At 41.4% G+C, this 20,470-nt stretch overlaps 1 protein-coding gene across 2 annotated transcripts in view; it reads left to right on the forward strand.

Annotated features, from left to right (window-relative positions):
- RSRC1 (arginine and serine rich coiled-coil 1) overlaps positions 1 to 19,164 on the forward strand; it is a 175,628-nt gene extending 156,464 nt beyond the window's left edge. For both annotated transcript variants that reach the window (XM_064457878.1, XM_064457880.1), the window contains 3 exons: positions 16,649 to 16,755; positions 17,671 to 17,817; positions 18,913 to 19,164. In XM_064457878.1, the coding sequence (XP_064313948.1) occupies positions 16,649 to 16,755; positions 17,671 to 17,817; positions 18,913 to 19,005 (347 nt within the window). In that variant the 3' untranslated portion in view covers positions 19,006 to 19,164. The remainder of the gene's footprint in view (positions 1 to 16,648; positions 16,756 to 17,670; positions 17,818 to 18,912) is intronic.
- Positions 19,165 to 20,470: the final 1,306 nt, after the last annotated feature.

A 20,470-nucleotide genomic window follows, 5' to 3' on the forward strand; every position in this document is an offset into this window, starting at 1 on the left:
AAAAATGAGAAGTGTGCTAATATAGGGCTTTATTGATCAGCAAAGGTCCCTGGTATCTCCCACTAGGAAACATTATGTACTGCGGTGAGTTCCTTCACAAGATGGCCAATCTGTCCTCAAAATGTCTTGGATGCCTTTTATCCACTTGCTGTCTGGGTTTATATAAAAAATGTGCGCCAGAATGGAAACTTCATGAGCAGAAAATGGGATTGTGTTGATATGAAATAGCCTTTGACTGTGAAGGCTTCCGGAATGCTTGCTGTGATTCATGCATGCAGAAGATGGCTCTTCCATATTTATTTTTAATGCATACTTGTATTCTGCAGAACTTAGATTTTTGGGAAAACTTAAAAAAAATTATTTCCTTTTATTAGATTTATTGAAATTAATATGAAGCGATTTGATCATCAGCAAGGTGAAAATTTCTCTCTCAATTTAAAAAGTTTATCCTCAATGATTACAGAAATGGCAAAGAAAATGGCAAGAAACTACAATTTTTTAATCATAAACATGGTATATTTTAGTGTTCACCAGCATTGCTTGGTGAATGCAGGGCTGGGATCGTGTTTCCCAAATTGCTTGCCTCTGTTGGTGCACAGACCTGCAGGGACAGGGTTTCTGGTCCATAGGAGCCAGAGCCGCTGTGTATGGAAATAGGGTTCCTGGGGGTGAAAATGTGGGCGCAGCCAGCTTAAAAACAAAGCGTAATTTGGGTAAATGTTGAAGTTTAGCAAGCTGTTCTTTAAACTCATAGTTCCTGAGATTATAGGATTTCAAATAACACCATGGCCTCTTAGAAAAGAACACAATTTACACGATTGCAGTTTGATGCTAGAAAAAGATGGAAACACAGATATTGGCCGTGTGACATACGCACAGCTCCTACACGTCATCGCTCTTGCCTGTATTTGCTTCGAGCCAGCTGCACTTTGTTGAGTGAACGGGTGCTGCTTGAAGTATTGCTGCTCTTGTTCAGTGTTATTAGCATGTGTACTTCACCTGGAAAGAAGAATGTTTATTTTAATACTTCTGTTTGCATATGAATCATCTAAAATTTGGCTTTATTTCACGCATTAGCTGAAAACCCATGGAACAGAGAAGCAACACACAAAGCCTGCCGATGGTTGCAGGGAAATTGAAGGAAAAGTAGATTAAAATAATAACTTCCCTTATATCATCTGTGGAAGTGTCTCATTTTGCCTCTGTATTAAAATACAAAGCAGCATTTGTCTCTTTTCCTAAACTTTTACAAAGGGAAAAAATCAGATAAATTTTCTCCTAGAATGAAGCATACTGATACATGGGATCCTTTCAGGAGACATACAGCATCAACAAGATGTGCATAAATATTAAACTAATTTTGAAGCCGGTATTGGTATTTTAGGAAATACAGCAGATATAATTAAAGTTTTACATCTGTAAAGATATCCAAGCAGGTAAAGTGCTAAGCAGGTTCTCCCACCTTAAGTAGATAGAGCTGGTGCAAAGCTACGTCCCCAACTAACGAATAGAAAGTTATTCTTCCTTCCTGGGTATGTGTCGTAAGCCGTTGTATTTCATCAGCATACTGTTAAAAATATTTGATTTCAAATCCTTTCAAAGGCATATTTTTAGATGAAAAATGGGCACCTTAGTTCTGTTTCATTGCTGTCTTTGAAAAGGTGTTTGAGGTGGAGCACATTTGTACAAGCCAGTTGCAGAGACCATCCAATATTCAGTTTTTAACTACTTCTATTCTAAAAGTGAAAATACAGATAAACTTCTGGTCTCACTCGCAGGGCAATTTATGACTCTTTTTTGCAAATTAAAAGTCTTGGAATTGTCTTCAAAATTTAAGATAGATGAAAACCAAAAATGGCTTCTGTACTTCATTAATGTTGTGTATTTTACTGCCATCTTTATGGCATTTATTTGTGCTAAAGGATAAGTCTGAGACAAGCATCAGTTAAGGTAATGGGATTGTAAAGCAATCACGTAATTAGTTATCTGACTTCAATCATTTTTAAAAAAAATTTATAGCTACGTATTGAAAAGCTGCTTCTAAAAGGGAAAATAAAGAGCAGTGTATGAAACGAGGAGCAGGAGAAACTGCCCAGGCGGGCAGCAGAAGGGATGGGAGTTTTCGTCTCGGAAAGTTAAAGGATCTGATTTTCAGTGCTCCCATAAGCCTCTTGAATAATCACGGGCAGCAAAGATGGAGCACGAGGAGAATGGTTAGAGATGTAGAAAATATGGGTTGTGGGGAGCAGCTGGTGGGACTGGATTTATTTTGTCCAAAGAAAATGGAAGGGAGTGAGAAGTCTTCCAGTTTGCTCATAGGTGAAGAGCTGCTCTGAATGAGGGAGGCCAGTGTAATCACCATCTTCTCCTCTATCGAAGGCATTCACGTTGTCAACTAAGAAGGAAAAAAAGAAAAATAGTACTCTGCTTAGGAGGAGGCTATAAGAGTACCTTTCTATTGCTTCTCTTTTGAGAGTCCAACATTATTTAAAAAAAAAAAACAAAACCAAAACAGAAACCCCCAAACCAGAAGAAAGCCTAAGAGTAGGGGGGATTGTGCGACGTTGGTTTCCAGTTGTGATAGTAACTATATATAGAAACGTGCAATCTGGAGCTGTGTTTGTACCACTGCAATATCCCTCTATTTTGTCTGATTTAGCAAATTATTCAAAGGTATTCCATTTTCAATTATTCGTTTTGAAACAGTCTGTTTTTAGGACCTTGGGTTTGCTGTTCTGTATTGCAGAATTCCCTGGTTTAGGTGCCAAGAAAAGAGCATCCTTCTGGGAGTTTCTATATATTTACTTATTTCCCTCATATAAAACCCAGACTCAGAAATGTAAGGTGTATTTATCCGTTCATTAAATATTTCACTTAAATTCTGAGGTTTGGTCTTTACATTTCCATTAATTTGCACTGTTTGGTCTATTGAGGTTTTCATTTGTCAAAATTGTTAGCTCTTGGGTATTAGTTACGCAAATATTGATGTGTAGCTTTGGCCTGTTAGCTATCAATTGAAATCAGAAAATCAATAGACTTAATAGCTCCTCATTACAGAGTTGATGCATTTGCAAGGCTGAGTCGCATATTGTCAGGGAACAATCAATTCAGTCAAAAACTATTACACCATCACCGCCAGAAACGGTTTCATAATGTTTTGGTGTGTTTATAGTTGACCTGAGCTTCCACGGTGGCTCTAGATACAAAATAACCCTCTCTTTGGGTCTCCTGTGGAGTTACTAAGTCAGAGGCGTGGGGGACAGCTCTGGTGGTGATAGCAGAGACTCAGCAAACTCGTGACATGCTGTCCCGTGGCAAGCCCTGGTGTGGTTTACAGTGGTTTATTTAAACAGGTTTCTAGATAGAGACTCCCTTTTTGGCTTCTGGCGGTAATGACGATTTCCTAGAGCTGTTAGCTGTACCGTTTGTGGCTGTGACGCAAACTGAGAACCTACAAACTGGAGCGGTGCTCCCACTGCATTGGAAGCAAATAAAGAAATAAAGAAATCCATTTACTAGCTGGAAAATTATTAAATAGTATTGACACTTTTGTGGGCGGTAAGTTATGAAAATTGAAAGCAAAGCTATCTCTAAGTAAAAGGTAGACAGCCTTTAAAATGCTGAGTGGATTTTTGGGGAGAGGGTTTCTTTTCCGTTTAATACATCTGTATAATGGGCAAAACTTGTCATGTCTTATTTTAATCTTAGTATGCTTCTTGTCTTCCCAAAAGCTGTAGCTATCATGTAGCTGCTGCTGCCCCAGCTTACCCGAGATACAGGCTTTGATCTGTGTACCACGGTATTCTAGGGATCAATGCAAGACTAGCGAACTCAGAGATGTTGAAAATAGTGGCCTTGTGAACTATCCATGAAGGATTATGGTCTCCAAGTCCATATTTTAAGGCTCCTGAAATAAGAAAAGGATAATCTGCCGGCGAGGGCTTTAGGAGACGCTGTGTGTCTGCAGATGCTTGAGGCTCACCCTGCCCCATCAGCCTGGCATCTCAGAATGAGCATTCAACCTGCTCACTACTCCATTAAAAAAAAAATTAATGATTATTTTAACTGAAATGTGTGCATACTATATGTATGTGCTTATCGAACTATACTGAAGCACTGATCATTAGTGTACAAACAGCTGCTGTCACTCTCTTTCTGTGTCGATGCCTACATCGTGATGGAAGCGGATCCGAGCGATTTCTGCCCCGGCCCTGTGCTTGCTCTGGGGTGCTGCCGCCCGACGCTGGCGAGGCTTTCTGAAAAATTACCCTGGAAAAATCCCTGTGTTAAACGGATGCTTCGTAAAAGTTCTGCATCATTAAAGATCATTTAACTATTTTAGCCATTTAGCTATAAGGAACACACTTCGTAATTAAACATTACAAAATGCAGAGTTTAAAAGCAGGAATAGTCAAAGATATCGGTAAGGATACCGTACCTGTAGTCCAATTTGATGTCGAAATGTGCACTTAAAGAAGTAATTGCACACAGGGCTCACTGTAAATGAGAAACGGCTCTGTGAACTTTAAATGAATTAATTATTTGCAGTCAGAAGAGCCCTATCTTTTTGATTTAGACTACAATCCCACAGAAACGTATGCATTTCCTCTAAGTGCATGTGTAAGTCATCACGCTGAATTTAAAAGAAATACGTACGTTCAAAGCATCAAGCATCTAAATATTTGCTAGCTATTAATTTTAAGTCTATAATGCTGTTCTCCAAAGTAATTGCGAGAAAGTTGTGGCATTCATTTTATTTAAGTATTATTCTTCACTGGAAAAAGATAGGTATTAAAGTCAAGAGTAAAAATCCAGACATTCGGTAAACATGTAGGATGAGTGAAATACAGACTAAATTAATGTCATTTAAGATGACATACATAATTATACCAGAAAGGTCAGGGTAGGTGGCAGCTTTCCCAAGTATATAGAGTGTCAGAAAAATCCCCAAAGTATATATTTTAATTGAGTTATGTTTTCTTTCCTTCACATCGAAGCATTAAGGTATTACCCCAGTCCTGGGCCTGTGTTCCTATAATTTAACATGGCAAAATTCCCAGATCTACATTTTGACAGTAAAACCACATCATGCATATGCTCCTTCCAGCAATGAAATACCACTTTGTATTTGTCTCCAAATCATCAGTTTCTTTTTTGATTTAAGGAAAAATGTATTTAATATACCGGACAATAAATTTTACAAGAGTGAGGATGAATTGAACACTATTTTTGAAATGTGAGAAATGTGTGAAAAATGAAAGAAGCCAACAGGTGCAGCGGAAGCAAACAAAACTATACAGCAACGGGCAAATAAACCGTAAATAGAGTGTCGTGAGGAGCCAGGTTGATTTTACAGCCAGGATGAGCCCTATGCAAAGAAGAAACAGGCTGAGCTTGTATGCAGGTCTAACACTTAGTCCTGTCCCAAGCTCCAGAACTGCAGGCGTTGGGTAGGCGGCCGGTGCCGGGCTTCCCTGGACGAGGGCCTGGTAGGGAGCTGCTGCGGATGAAACCCCTTGCTGAAATAACTGACGGCACGCCCTCCCTTTGAAGATTTACACTCATTAAAAACAAAAGAAAAAATTGAATAGTACAGTCAGCCACTTAGGTTTTAGGTTTTCTTGGACTGAGTCTGGCTTAAAGTAGTTGTGCCAACAGCAACAGAAAGCTGGAGGGACGTTTTACCCCATCTCGATCAGTACCGAGGCCTTTTTCAATCGGGAAGGAGGCCTTCAGGGGCCCTGTGTACTGGGACATGGGGAAAATTACTTCACTACACATATTCCCCAGAGTAGGGATTTATTATAATTGTTTTCTCCAATAACAATTGTAAGAAAGGTGGTTTTTTTTCCCCTTTTTTTCAGTCTTTGATTTGCCTCCAGCCCATCCCAGTTAGCCAGCATCCCTCCCCAGGCTTCTCCAGTTACACTTAAATATTGCTCAGTGACAACAAATGGTGCGCGTGGGGTAAACGGACCCTACTTCGATACCTAGGCTGGCTGGTGGTATGTGGGGTTCTACTGACTTGCTGCTGTTCTCTGCCATGTAAGAAGGAAGGACAGAATGGAAAATAAGATTGTTTGTGTCCGGGAAGGCTCCGTCCTCGAAGTGGATGAATGGGATTAGCTAAATTAGAGGTTTGGAGCGGAGAAATATTCTTAAAGAACATAAAAAGAAAGACTCACCAAATGTGAAATCCCTTCTTCCTCCTTTTTTACTTTGGCATCTTGTTTAGTGACGTACTCGTTAGCGGAGAGGTTTGAGCCCGTGCGTTATCTCCGTGGCCCTATTCTGAGCTGTGTCTAGAAGAAAGCGCATGTGCGCGCACCTGCAAATGCATACGCACGTGCACGCACACACACGCCAAAACTGCACCTCTGCATTAAAACAAACCAAACGCTTGGAAATTCAGGAAAAAAAACAGAATCAAGCGTTATGACTTCTAAGTGCAAGATCGTAAATCTCCCACAGGGTCTCTGCCTCAGTCAGTGCTGTTTCGTTTTGGACAGTCTCTAGTTAGTAGGAACTATTAATTATTTTATATTCTCATTATTCAATATGCAGATCTGTACTTTATTTGGCTGTAGCTATTCAAACCTCGCCTTAAAAGCAGCATTATGAATTTCTTCACGGGCTGTTCTGGGGGCTCATCGCTACAGGATCTGAACGTGTCACGAACATTAATGCTTTTATCCTCACAACAGCAGAGTGAGGTGAGCGAGTATTGTCAATTCTGGGTTTTTAAGAGGAGAGCAGAGACAGAAGTATAACAGAGTTTCAACTTTGGAGAACTTTGAAAGCAGAACATTGTCTTCAGCATACTTAACTTTGCATTTTGTGTACCCAAACCCAGCTCCCGTTTACTTCAGTTGCCACACGCGATTTGTTGGGTTCCTCAGCCTGGTCAGGCCCCTGTGTTTCCCACAGAAAAGGAGCAGGGTGGTTAATGGCCACACTGCGATTCTTCCCGTGAGATGGAGGAGAAGTCTGGTATTGGGTACAGTTCTCGGTGCGCATTAACTGCAATTATCGTTACCAGCTCCCCCTCCACCCCGGTCTCCTCTGCCGTGCATTTTCCTGTCTGTGCAGCACGCCTGTTCCCTCCTGGCTTTTTCGCTCCCTCTTGGTGTGGTTTCATCCCTACTTCAGGAGCTGCGGAGAGCTCCAGAGAAACAGACACCGGGCTCTGTTAAACTGTCTGTCTTCACCGTCATCAAGAGCAGCAGCAGCATTTAAAGTCAAGTCTGGGGTTTTTAAGCTCGTAGATATGTGTTGGACATAACAGACCATGCAACATTGTGTATATTAAGCCTATCTTCAGTCTTTTGGGGCTGAAAAATAAGAACGCTTGGTAAAGCAGGAGCAAACAGGATCATTTCCAAGTATTATGGTTTGACTAAATGAGGGTGCATTTTGACTAGGAGGGCAAGAGCAGTAACTGAATTTTTACGAGTCAGGTTTGCCAATAACAGGCAAATCGATGCCATTTCACTGTAGCTGTTTATCATCTGGACTAGCTGGACTGAAATTCTTCTGCAAAACATTAAGCGTGGCGCAGATACAAGCACAGACGATTTTAACCCAAAACATTTAGGTTTGACAAACTTGTGAGCAACTCAAAGCAGGATCTTACAGCAGATGGGTTAGGCAGTCTTCACTGAAAGTATTGTTACTAGTGCAACGTATAAACTATATGTAAATAAAAGAAGTCTTAAGCAATGGCCTAACAGGGGCATCGATACGGTTTTAAAATAATCTTTTGCAAGTGGGCTCTGCGAGACCTCTCAAAAACTTTGGCTGCTGTATTTTTGGTATCTCAAATTTTATTTTCTACCAAACCTGGGACAAAAAATAGCAATGTTATTGGCTACAAGAATGTTTGGGTCTGGGGTGTCTTCGTAGGCCAAGGAAACCAGCCTGGGTGGCAGGATTCCCGTTGTAGAAACAGCCTGCCGTGCTGCCTTCCTTTGGTTTGGGTCGGGTTTGCTTTGTGGGATGTTATTTTTTAAGAAGTGAGTCTCTGAAAACTGTTTCAGGATTTGTAGTGTTACAGGCTCCACCAGAGGCAGATTGATAGACCGGGGAGAAGGGAGAGAGTCTAAATTACAAAATACATTCATTTATTTGGCTGGCTGCAGTTTACATATGACAGCCACATCCATATTCACACCCGTACCTCTGCGCTACCCACCTCGAAGCGCGAAGGTATGTACAAAGAGCATCGTATTGAAGGTTTTACCGGATTATATGTGTTTTGCTGCCCCCGCTGTTTCGGGCAGCGTTTGTGCCAGCACTGAGACCGTCCAGCGCTTTGTTGGCTGCCTGCGTTGTGAAGAAGCACGTTAGAGCATCGCTGTGTGCAGTCTCTGCTCTTGTTCACCCAAAAAAAGGGATGAATTAAGGAGCCTGTGAAGCCAGGGGAGACTGTTCCTTTGGTTAAATTTAACAGAAATGGTATCTGTTTGCTTAAACCACAGTCCCTTGTGTGGAGTCTTGTCTTTTCTGTTAAAAAATGGGTTTTTGTTGATCTTGGTGGCCGTGCCAGCATTGCGTGTGTGCTTACCGCATGTCAGTCTGAGAGACCAAAGTGAATCTATGGGATAAGCGTGAGACTTAACTGAGAATTGTCTTGTTTATGCTGGCGAAGGCCAAGATGAAATGGGATTTTAAATACATGTATCATATTTTATTGGTGCTAGACAGATGTTTAGCTGGTGTGAATGGCATTATTGCATGTACCAGCTAAAGGCCCGGCCCAGGAAAGAAGCGGAAAAATAATTAAAACCAAACAAACAACAATTTGTTAATCTACATTTCATTTTTCCTACAGTCACTTAAACTGTATTCGGTGTTTGAGGGCAACCAGAGGTGGTTGTAGCTCCTGTGCATTTCCCCTGATGTGTTTCTGAGAATCAATATATGGACTGGAATAAAAGCATGGAAGTTTCTGTTGCCGACCCTGAGCATCACAGTGGCACCATGTGTCAGCGTGTGATGCTGTGGAACTGCTAAAATACACACATTAAATACCATACCTTGGAAAGACTCTGCGGATGATACCACACACTCTAACGTGCAAAAGAAAGCAAAAAAAAATCACTGGGCACATGCAATTGCCCATCTTCACTTTCAGCATCACTTTTTGAATTGTAAACAAAGACAGATCCATGCAAAGGCCTGAACACCTGCAAAGTTTCAGCCCTGCTGTCCTGCACGTCTTACAGCGTGCCGCATCCGCAGCCCAAGTTCACCTGCTAGTCCTAATCCACCCAGTCTGTAATGCAACATGGTTTTTTCTGCACATGCAGCATACAATAACGTTTTACTGTGGAAGGACGTTGGTTCTCTTGTTTCTATATGACATCCTATATATATATGGTGAGGTGCAGCTGGATGCAGCAATACTTCTATTTATCTGCATGTGTATAATAGATACGTGTATAGGTTTAACGTAGACAAATTGTTATATATTATACGTATATGTAATATATGCACTCATTAGTTTGTACATACAATATAGAGGTTATTTGGGATAGAGATATATAAAAGATAGAAGAACCCAGTAATTGCCTTTAAGATCAGAGCACAAAGCATTACCTTGGATTTTACAAGGCCAGCGAGCAACAAAAGAGCAGTAATTTATGAGCTCAGCGTAAAAGAATAGCATAATTGCATTAAAAATTAATGCTAATGAACACTAAAATGGGGAAGGTGGTTATGATGAAAGTTTGTATTCATCTTCCCTGGTTTGAATGATGGCTAGTGGCTTGATTAATGGCTTAATTTCTATCAATTAGCGGGGAAAAATCTCCTACGAGACAAGGGTAAATTGAGCATTGAATTACATATCTTGCTTTTGTGTGCCGAGAAAAAAGAGCGGCGTATCTCTGATATTAGCCACAGTGACAAATGCGGCGTGCCCTGCACCGGCTGCGCCGGCTCTCCCGACGGGCTGCTGGCGTGCGGTTCTGGGGTGGTGGGGGGCGGCCGGCAGACGGCCAGCCAGCTCGCCGGCCCCCGAGCCTGCGCCCTGTCGTCCCCGTACGCAGTTTTTCTTGCTCCCTCCATTAAGGGAAGGAAAACACCCAGCAACTGTAGGCGTTTTAGGGCTGTTTCCTACTGCTTTATTAGCTGATTTTGACTTCTTCCCAGAGTATTTTAAAAAATGCTCCAAAAAGCCTCAAAATATGAGTGAAGGTGGGAACTAGCACGTGTGTGAAAAGCACAACAGTGAAGGTAACCTGCATGCAGGGTTAAATGAGTGGCTAGAGCAGAAATCCAAGCGTTCTTAAATTGCTTAAAGTAAATGCTCTTAAATTCAGAACTCAGTTGCTAAAGTTTCCTATCGTGTTGTCTGCTTGATTTTATACCCAATACTTCCATTGTTTTTAAAGAAAAAGCTATTAGTGTCTCGACTTGTTTTAAAATACTATGAAAGCTTGGTGATAATTATAATGTATTAAAATGGGAAACTGTAAGTACCCTAGTACTCTCTCTGGTAACTACTAGAGTACTTAAAGCATAGTATTTTAATACATTATAATTGTAGTACCGGAGCACTTACAATTAAGTTTGAAGAATACATTTTAACAATAAAAACTTTCTCTGGCCACAGCTGCTCATTCTGGAGTATGTTTTATTGTTCCTGTGACTGTGGCTGGAAAAAGTTCTTTCTTTGGAAATCTCAACAGCTGGGAAATAGTGTGGCCAAGTGTTGAAACAGCGCTGTGACACAGCTGAGGGGACCTGGAAGCGTTAGCGGCATCGAGCAGGTTTTATCATGACTTAAAGTTGTTAGAGGGAAAAGGTAGTTTTGAAACTAATCCCAAATCCCCCTTCAGCTGCACGTCGGCAGTTGCCCCGGCAGGGATCCTCGGCTCGCAGCATCTTCGGGGCTCGTCATCCACAATTTTCCGGACGCAGCAGACAAAGGCGCGGATGCGGCCGGCGTTGTGCGTGGCGGTGCCTCCCTCTAATGGTTAGCCCTGCGGAGGCCGGGCGGCTCGCCGGTCTGCGAGACTCCCCGGTCAGGTTGGAAAGCGGGGGCGAGGTGGCCTTCATCCCTGGGGAGCTCCCACCGCCTGCCGGGGCTTCCCCTGACCAAAGCCAGGCAGGGGGAGAAGGGACTTGGGGTGAGGGGGAACATGGCATTAACACAAAAGCTTGCGGGAGCAGTTCATTTCTTGGCTGATTTGCTCGGGTTTCCTGTAAGATGATTGTAGCGTGCTGGCTGGTGCAGGAGGTCTCGCCTTGGAGATCGCAGCCCGCAGACGGCTTGTTGAAGGCACCAGCGAGGTCCTCCACACAGCTCTGCCGGAGAGCCCGGGCATCCTCGGGCATCGGTGCTCGGACACTGGGAGAGGCGTTAGGACTTGAGGTCACACGCTGCAAATACCTGCAGGCTCAGGGGTGTGTGTCTGTGTCAGGGTCAGCCCCCGTTACCCCTTGCTAATCACCTCCTGTGCAGAGAAAAGCTTGGGGGGCGGGGGGGGAACCTGTAAAAAACAGAGCTCCAAGTTTTGTAAAGTCTAGGGGTGACAAAAATGAAGTGAATCCCACCCATCCTGCTGGATTTTCCCTCCTCCTCCTCAAGCTTTCATTTTGTTTAATATAAATATTTCAGTGAAATCCACTTCAGAAGACCGTATGTCTCAAAGCCGTGTAGGTTTTTTGTCTCTTCCGCTGCAAATTGTCTAGACGAAAACTTCATTTTTCTTTGAATATGTCAGTTTGCACAGCTCAAGGAAAAATAGGAAGCAATTAAAAAGCAACGGGCATGTGAAAAAACACAGGTCTGTTGAAAAAACATACCGCTCTGTAATGCCGATGTTATTGTATCCATACAGTTGTATAGAACCAGTTGTACAAAAATCAGGGGGTATTGCCTAGCCCCAACCCTAAATGAAATGGGATGAAAAGGAAAATATTTTCCTCTTTAGTTGGTTTGATTAGTCTGGTGTCTATTTGTGTTTCCTCCTTTTAATCCTCAACTCATAAACAAAAGAGCAGAAAAAATAGCAACTTTTTTTCTGTAAATATTTCAAAGCATATTTCTTAAAATTTATTCTATTTTAAATGGGTCAGTTGAAGTAACCAGCTATATCCCTTTAAATATAATTAGTAAAATATGAAGAAGCATATATTCTCAGGAATATTTTAGGTTTATTATGTCATGGCTTTGATTCTTAAGTTAGACCCACTTGAAAGAAAACTTTGGGTAAAGGCATGGGCTCATTTTTGTGGTCAGGATTATATAGCAATGAATCCAGTAAGCATTACAGATTTACCCCTAAAGATCATACAAGAAATATTTTAAATACGTTTTTATTTAATGGGTCATTCACAAGATATTATTAGCCATTTAATGCTTCTGTTTAAATGTTTTTAAATTCTTAGCAGGCTTCATCACCAGTTTTGTCTTTAGAAATAAGCAAAGAAATGGGAATATTTTACTCAGAGCTTGCAGGCAAGTTACTTCTTTTATCTGATTCTCTGGTCTTTCTAATTACTGTGTGTTTGAAATTTTTGGATTGCATCTAAAGGGCTAATAGACATTTTATTTGAAAGTGGCATTTCAAACTATTGTTAACACAGACTAATTCAGTATGCAAATAGCAGCTATAAAATATGTGTGCATATGTATCTATATATTTTTTTATATACATATATGGGAAGATGTAAATTGATGTAAATGCAGATGGGATGTCTAAAATACTGAATCATCTCCGAAGGACGGCATTCCCAGTTAAACCCTCCGCGCCTGGGGTAACTAGGGCAAAAATCCTTGGATCACTATAAAATTACGTTAACTAAATGTTCCCCATATAGAATCAGTTTTACGGTAAGGACCATAAACAGCCGTGTTTTCAGACCCGGGGGAGGGGCAGGGGGGTTTGTGGGGCCGGGCCGGGCGCAGGCTGCACCCCCCGCACCCCACGGCTGCCCGCGGGGGGGTCCCCCAGCCGCGGTGCCACATGGTGCCGCCGCAGCCGAGTGTCAGCGGGAGAGAGCTGGTGACATGAATGGTAATTGCGACTGCTGCTGGAATCGCCTTTTTATAAAAAACAGCCTCAACAAGCCCTAATACAAGATTTAGTTTATTTTTTTCACTATAACAGGGTAAAAAGATTTGCTGTGCAATGAGTTAGTATTGATTTTTTTTTGTCTGTAGCCTCTTAGCTTTCTGACTCCATTATTTTTGATTTTACTATGAAATACATATCCTTTCTACTGACATCTGACAAACAACATAGGGAAGTCGTTTTATCTACCAATAATGTGTTTGTCAAAAAAATCATACGCTAATGGGTTATGCTTCCTCCAGTCCATTTTCCCCAAGTTAATGTCACTGATGTAATTCTAAACATTTAGTGATTTTTGCCCCCTTAATAATTTGTCATTCCCATAGGTTTGTGTAAGATCCATGTAAGATACATCACAGGCTGGGAACTGACCGTAGGTTCTGTGAAATCAGAGTTGAGCAACTGATTTTAAATCTACTTTCTCCTGCCTTTCTCTGAGACCTAGTTTTAACTCTGTGACTACCAGCTACACTTACCGTTCCTTTATTTACCTGGAGGCCAGAGGTACCCCAGAGCTCGATGAATGATGATTCCCCCTCCCTAGCGGGGCATTCGTATATTCAGTTTTGTACTTCCTATGGGATCCTTAGGAATCTTGTTATCTTGTTTAAAAAAGAAGACATTAGCAGCAAGGCAACAGATCTTTTAAACACAAGCTTAATTGTAAGCAAGTAATTTTTTTTCCTTCTAAATTCAAGAGAGTCAGGCGCAAAGATGAACTCGTGCACTTTGCTGTAGTGCAGCTGCTGTCCTAAGCCTTGCCAAAGGTGAAGCTTTACTGAGGCTTCCACAGAAGCCTTCCAGCGGCGTGCGGCTGGCTGTGCAAGGGGCCAGCGCGCCTCTGCCCATGTCCCTCCCGGTTATCGCCCTCTCCCCAGCTGAGCAACCCCTGCATCTCTGCAGACAGCCTTTCTTCCCCGGGAGGGTTGAGCATACAGCTCCCTGCGTGTTACCTGCAGTGGTGCCAACCTCGTGCTTGCCTTCAGTGAAGTTATTAAAACGTCAGGTACGAGTTCCCTGCCTGAAGCAGTCACAGTGCTGTGGGTGGTTATCCGGACTCAGCAGTCGGTGAATTGGACTTCCTGCACATTCAACATACGCAGAAATAGTTAGCATGTTCCTGATTTTTATGTCCATCATATCCATAGAGACTAAACAATATTCCCCAATAATTTTTAAGCAACAGGGCAGGTTCTTGTTTGCTGCTTGAAAGTTACATCTCTTCCTATCTTTTGTCTGCCTTACCTGGTTTATAAATGCTGCTCACAGCAAAAACCATCCACTACTCTCCGATACAGTGCCTCGACCATTTCAGGCTGGCCCCAATGTACTACGTATAAAGCAAATGGTTTTCATGAGTAAATAAGATGGAGATAAATTGGTTAAAATTGTAAATGAAAGCATGCAGTTAGCAGAATGAATTCAAGATTTGCTTGTCACTGCAGTTAGATGTAGAAGTAGGTGAGGAAGATTAACTGAGCTGTGAATCTGAAGAAGCAGAAAATGAAACAGACAGTAAAGCAAATCCTTTTGTGTCAGATGTACCGTAATGAACGAGGCCTCCTACCCAGGACTGAAAATAAAACAGTTTCGTGGTACAACCTGTTGATAAAAAATGAGGTTGTTAATTCAGTGTGGGCATCTCCATTCCTGAAACATTTCTGAGCTGCTATTAGTGTATTTGCTCATCTGAAGCTCCACTTACTTGTCATTAATAGACTCAAATGAGTTTCCAGTGATCAGTCAATGCAGAAGGATGTAAGCTACATTTATTTTTTTTCCTTGTGCAAAAGTATTTTGCAGTGTATGTGTCTATATGCACATATATATACATATACACTGTGTGAATTTGGATTTAGAATTTTCTGTATGGAGGAAAAGTTCGGCACATCTGAATATCTGAAGAATTCTGCAAGTTCTTTTTCATCTGGAAGCACTTATCCTGATTTTAAATATACTTTGGTTTCTTTGGAACAATAAATTTAACGTTTTATACATACACATGTATATACTACAAATATATAATTACAACTGCTCTTTTATTTGAATTTGTGTTTTATATAGTGTTTAAAGTATTCTTGTGCATTCATGAAATTTTCGATCAAACTTCACGGTTATCCTAAGCTGCTTTTTCCTCACCATTTTGGCAATCTCCCTTTTACTTTGTCGCTCGAGACCGTGACTCTGTGACTCAGGAGCTCGCCTCCTCAGCACCAGGCCACACAGCCCTCGCCTGCAGAGGCATGGGCAGACACAGCTGCACGTTCTTCCAAGCCATCTAGAAAAAGTTTATACTGACAGTGTTAGCAGATAACCGGCCTGCGAGCTCCGCGGCTGTGTGCAGATACACCCACTCTGACATCAAGCCTACCAGTGTAAAACGTTTTAAAAACAGACTGGAATTAGAAGAGAGTTTGTACCGGATCGGCCTGCGCATGATGTTGCTGCCGCATGTTAAGTCTGAGTTTCAGAGACAATGTCCTGTTCCGTTGGCCTGTGGCACGAGTGTGAGCTTCCACCTTACAAGTGAGCTGATTTAATCACTTCTGGCCAAAGGAGTAATGCCAGACTGCACAAGAGGCACAGAAGAGAGAGAAGTCGGACCATCCCTTTGGCAACTTAGATCAACGTAGCTGTAATATGAAACTTCACTGTCGTCTGTCAGTAGTTTGATTTTTAAAAAGAAGTATATCTCACATCGTGAATGCTCTTAAGGTTCCTACCAGCCTAATCTCTGCAGAAGATTGTCTGGTTGAGCAGTGAAAGAGCGAGCCAAGCCTGCCCAGCAGCACCCCGTTACGTGTTTAGTGCAGGTCATCCCACGGTTGGCAGGAGCTGCTCTTCTTCACCATAACATCACTGGGAGCTGCATCCGCTTCATCAAAATAAAATCTCAAGCCAGGATTCAAAACTATCTTGTGAAATACATGTGCACTGTAAGATCTCACGGTACTACAAAGAAGCAATTTTGTTCATTTTGACTAAACAGCTGCAATTTTGTCACCTACAAATTGTATGAGCACACACCATTTAGTGTGTATGTTAGAAACATTTTATTACCAGATACTAAGAATTTTTTTGTCAAATTCACCTAATGATGTAACTCTTAATGCCAAACTAATCACAGAGCTTGTCATGAAGAACACACAGAACGCACATCTCTCTGGACGTCGCAGCTGAACCCAAATTCGCCTCCACAGAAGCCGAATTAGTTTTACTGCTACATAGAGATGGTACTCCACTGAGATGTCTGCACTGTCCAAGAATCATTAACTTCTCCAGGAAGCCCTCATGCCATAAGTCTAGCAGCTATCCTGCAAGGACATCTCTAGCAAATTCTTAAGTCAGCGTCTTGAATGATATCATACGTTGAACAATAATGGCCAAGTCACTGTTGTTATTTTTACTAAAGAAAAGAGTTTTTCTTTGTAACAGTATTTTGGGCTGCATTCAAGGGTTTTTTTCTGGTATATACTGTTGCAAAATATATTCAAGACATTGCTTAGACATGGCATTTATCATAGCCTTAGACTAATGTGCACTGACATTGCACCTTCTCTTTGTAGACCAAGCCACCCTAGTAGAACAAGTGAAACGAGTAAAAGAAATTGAAGCTATTGAAAGTGACTCCTTTGTTCCACAGACATTCAGATCGAGTAAAGAAGTCAAAAAGGTAAGGTTTCAATACCCTTTCTTGGTGCATAATCCTCTCAAAGTCAGGTGGAAGCTGCACTATTGATACAGTTCCCATCCATGAAAAAGCATCGGTGTTGGCAATCCTAAATCCCACCAACTCTCCTGTGTTCTTGCTGTGGAGTTCAAGGAAGAATACATTTAAATGTGTACCAACCAATTTCAATGAAATCAACTCTTTTGACAGTGTATTCTGCCTATGCTGAGCTCATTTGATTTTTAAAAAATCTTTTAAAATCATATAAAACCACAAAGATTTTTTTAGGAAAAGCAGAAGAATTAAAAACCAAAAGTAATCAGACACTTACATTGTAATTAAAGGTAGAGATTAGTAGTTTTAACTGTGCGTAACTGAAGCCAGACTTTAAGACCATATTTACTCCCTGAAATAAAACGGCATTGTTCTCAGACAGCTTTCCAAAAACTAACGTGAGGCATCCGGGTTTCAGAATTTTACCTCCATTTTGGCTGCCAAGTCTTCTAGGGAACTCGGATGCTCTTGTCTTTGGAAGTAGGCAAGCAAAGGCTGGTTCAGTTTTTCCATCTAATGGTGAGGTTTTGAATTATCACTCGTTGTTTCCCCCAGAACATGCATTTTCTTGCCTTTTCAGAAGTTTCCAAGAAGTTCACACGGCTTCTTCAGAAAGCGACCCAAAACCCCAGTGTTCAGGTTCTGCCAGCTCTCTCGTTGCCTTTGGCAATACCTTTTTTCCCACGTCACGTGTTTATTCTGGACATTAGTCCCTGTCCAGTGTGTTCCCGTTGGGAGGTATTTACATGAGGATCCTTTCATGAGCACATGTTACAGTGGGAAGAAAGCTGACTGCTCAGTTAAGGTACGGCTGCATTTGGGAGTTTGAGGATAAAATACTCAGATGCGTGTCTTTCTTTTTAGTCAGTAGAGCCTACTGAACTCCAGTATGAACCTGTGACTGTCGGCGCAGGAACTGTTGATGCATCTGCCCCTGAAAAAGAACCACCACCTGCCAATATCCCTACTGCCATCAAATATCAAGATGACAATTCTTTAGCACATCCAAATGTAAGTGTGTCAATGTTTATCTTTAGAACAAGACAGCCCACGGACAGCAGGTTCACAAGACCTAAGAACCATTTTGCTGTGCTGGTCATCAAATAATCTGTGGCCTGAAGACCATTAACTGCCAGGCCACTCATGGGCTCAGAAAGGATCACGCTCCTTGCATCAACTGACAGAATAATCACAAAAAAAGTTGTTCACCACTGACATAGTTTTAGAGCTAGAAAAAAAAATTATAACAAAGCAGCAGACTAATGTAATGCAGGGGAATTTAAGATTGTGTTCATATAAAAATTCTGGAAAAATTTTGTTCAATAAAAATTCGGAAAAAATTGCTTTTGGTTTGTGTAGTGGGAAACCTGGGGGAAGACTCAAACTTGCCCACCTTGCCAAATCAGAGTTTTAAATACATGACAAACTTAAGATAATTTTAAACCATTGTGGCTAAACTTATGCAAGTTCCTTTGTGAGCTGTAGCTGTACGCTTCTACGGGAGAACTTATCTTGGGCCGCATATCTCCGGGACCCAGGGCTCTACCCACCCTGGGGACAGTGATACACAGACACCAATATGATGGATACAAAATGTCCGTCTATTTGGCTGCGTCACACGCTTATATAGCTCTTGCGCTTCCTGTTCCTGCCACTCCTATGGGGAGGAGTCTATCTTTCCGTCACATCCCGTGATCTTCCGGTCACCGATCCCTGTCTATTCCCCTACAGTGAGCACTTGTAATTGGAAACAGGAGTACTTACAGTAGGTTTTTTAAGAATTAGCAAGTTAAAAATGACTTGCAGTAAATAAACTGATGCAAGTTCTGTATCACAAACATGTGCTAACAAAGATCAAGACCTGTACAATATGACAAACTTGCTGTTTCAGGAGGAGACTGATGTTGGAATGTCTTGGCTTTCCAATTATTAAAGTCTCTACCTTTACTAACGTGTTTCTTTCACCTTTGTAGTTTAACACCCTGATGCAGCTGGGCCTTTTCTTTGGGCACTGAAATAGACGATACCCATTTCAACAGATTATAACAAATAAAGAGAAGGTTAATGAGTTGTGTTGCTTTTCTTCCTCTCCCCTTTGTCTCTCAGCTGTTTATCGAGAAGGCAGAAGCAGAAGAGAAGTGGTTTCAGAGGCTGATTGCTCTTCGGCAGGAAAGGCTGATGGGCAGTCCGGTGGCCTGATCGAACTGCTGTGCCCATCACAAACCAGTTCTCCACAGATGCTAAGAAATCCTACCATGAAATTGTTTTATTTTTCTCTTTTGAGGGGATTTTAATACTCAGTATGAGTTGTACAGAGAATAAATATTTCATCTGAATAAACAAGAATGTTCTATCCTCCGTTTTTCTCCCGAACTCATTGCTAGGGGACTTGTATCGCTGAGCTACCCGCTGTAGATGGGAAGGCTATCAGGGCAGTGTAATTTTCTTTTTTTGTACTGAATTCCTTTGGGGTGCAAAAAACCTGACAGCCCAAGGAGATGTAATTTTATACCTCCCAATCAAAAAAATATATATAACCATGTAGCAGTTCAAAGATAAATGAAAAAATAAGACTGTCAAAGTTCCGATTTACCAGCGCTCAGACAGTAGGAGTACAAGTGATACCACCCTGGGCTGTTACATCTTCTGCAGCTGGAGGAGGGTTCAGGGCAAATGATATCGCTGTTATCTCTTCTTCCTTCCGTTCCGCGTTGCCGTAGCAGCTTTTGAATCCCAAACATCTGTGGACAGTCTCCTTGCTGAGGGGCTCTTCTAAATTGATGCATTCATCTGCCTGCTCCCGCCTGAGCCTGGTTCCTCACTTCTCGTGGGCTGGAGAGTAAAGAAATGTTTTACATTTCCTTGAACATCTACCCACTACTGTTAGCATCCGGGAGTAGATGTAAGGAAAAAGACATGTTATTCTTTTAAACAAATCTGTAAAGTTTTCAGCAGGTTTCAGGAAATACTATTTTCTGAACAATTTTAAGCACATTAAAATGTTCGATAATCTGGAAAAGACAGCTTTCTATGAACTTTTAATGGGAAATAATATAAATATTATTGTGTGTAATAGTACAGACCTTTGTTGAACAAGACTAATGGCGTACCTATTTCTGTATAGAGCGACTGTCTTCAGTCTGTGAAGCTTCCGTTTGTCCAGGTTTGACTTTAAAATAATAAGATTAGTCCTATTTGAACATATGAGATTTATCCTGAGTATACTTACAAAAAAAAATCTGTCCATCATCCACCTACATGCCAGAGATCCACCAGATAAAATACTAATGTATTCTGAGGCATCTAGCAAAGCTGGGAGAAAACTATTAAATAAGTAGGAGACTAAGATAAGCCCCCCACCTCTGGACACACCTCATGGGAATTACCTGCATCATTTAGTGTTACTTTCCCTTGTTCTCAGATCTATGGTGAAAAAAAAAAGAGGATGATTCTGGAAATGTACTTCGGTTGTCTTTTTTTTTTTTTAAGATCACCGATGTAAAAGGAAAATGTATTAAATTTGCATTCTAACACGTTTTTACTTTTTCTTTAAGAACAGTGTTAGTTTTACTTGGTCCTGCATTAAAATGGCAAGCTGTGTTTCAAGACTACCTTGTCTGCAGCAAAAAGTGGAAAAAAAGTTGTTGCCGTTGTTTCATTTCAG

This window comes from Phalacrocorax carbo, chromosome 7 (genome assembly GCF_963921805.1).
Source record: "Phalacrocorax carbo chromosome 7, bPhaCar2.1, whole genome shotgun sequence".
Lineage (NCBI taxonomy): Eukaryota > Metazoa > Chordata > Aves > Suliformes > Phalacrocoracidae > Phalacrocorax > Phalacrocorax carbo.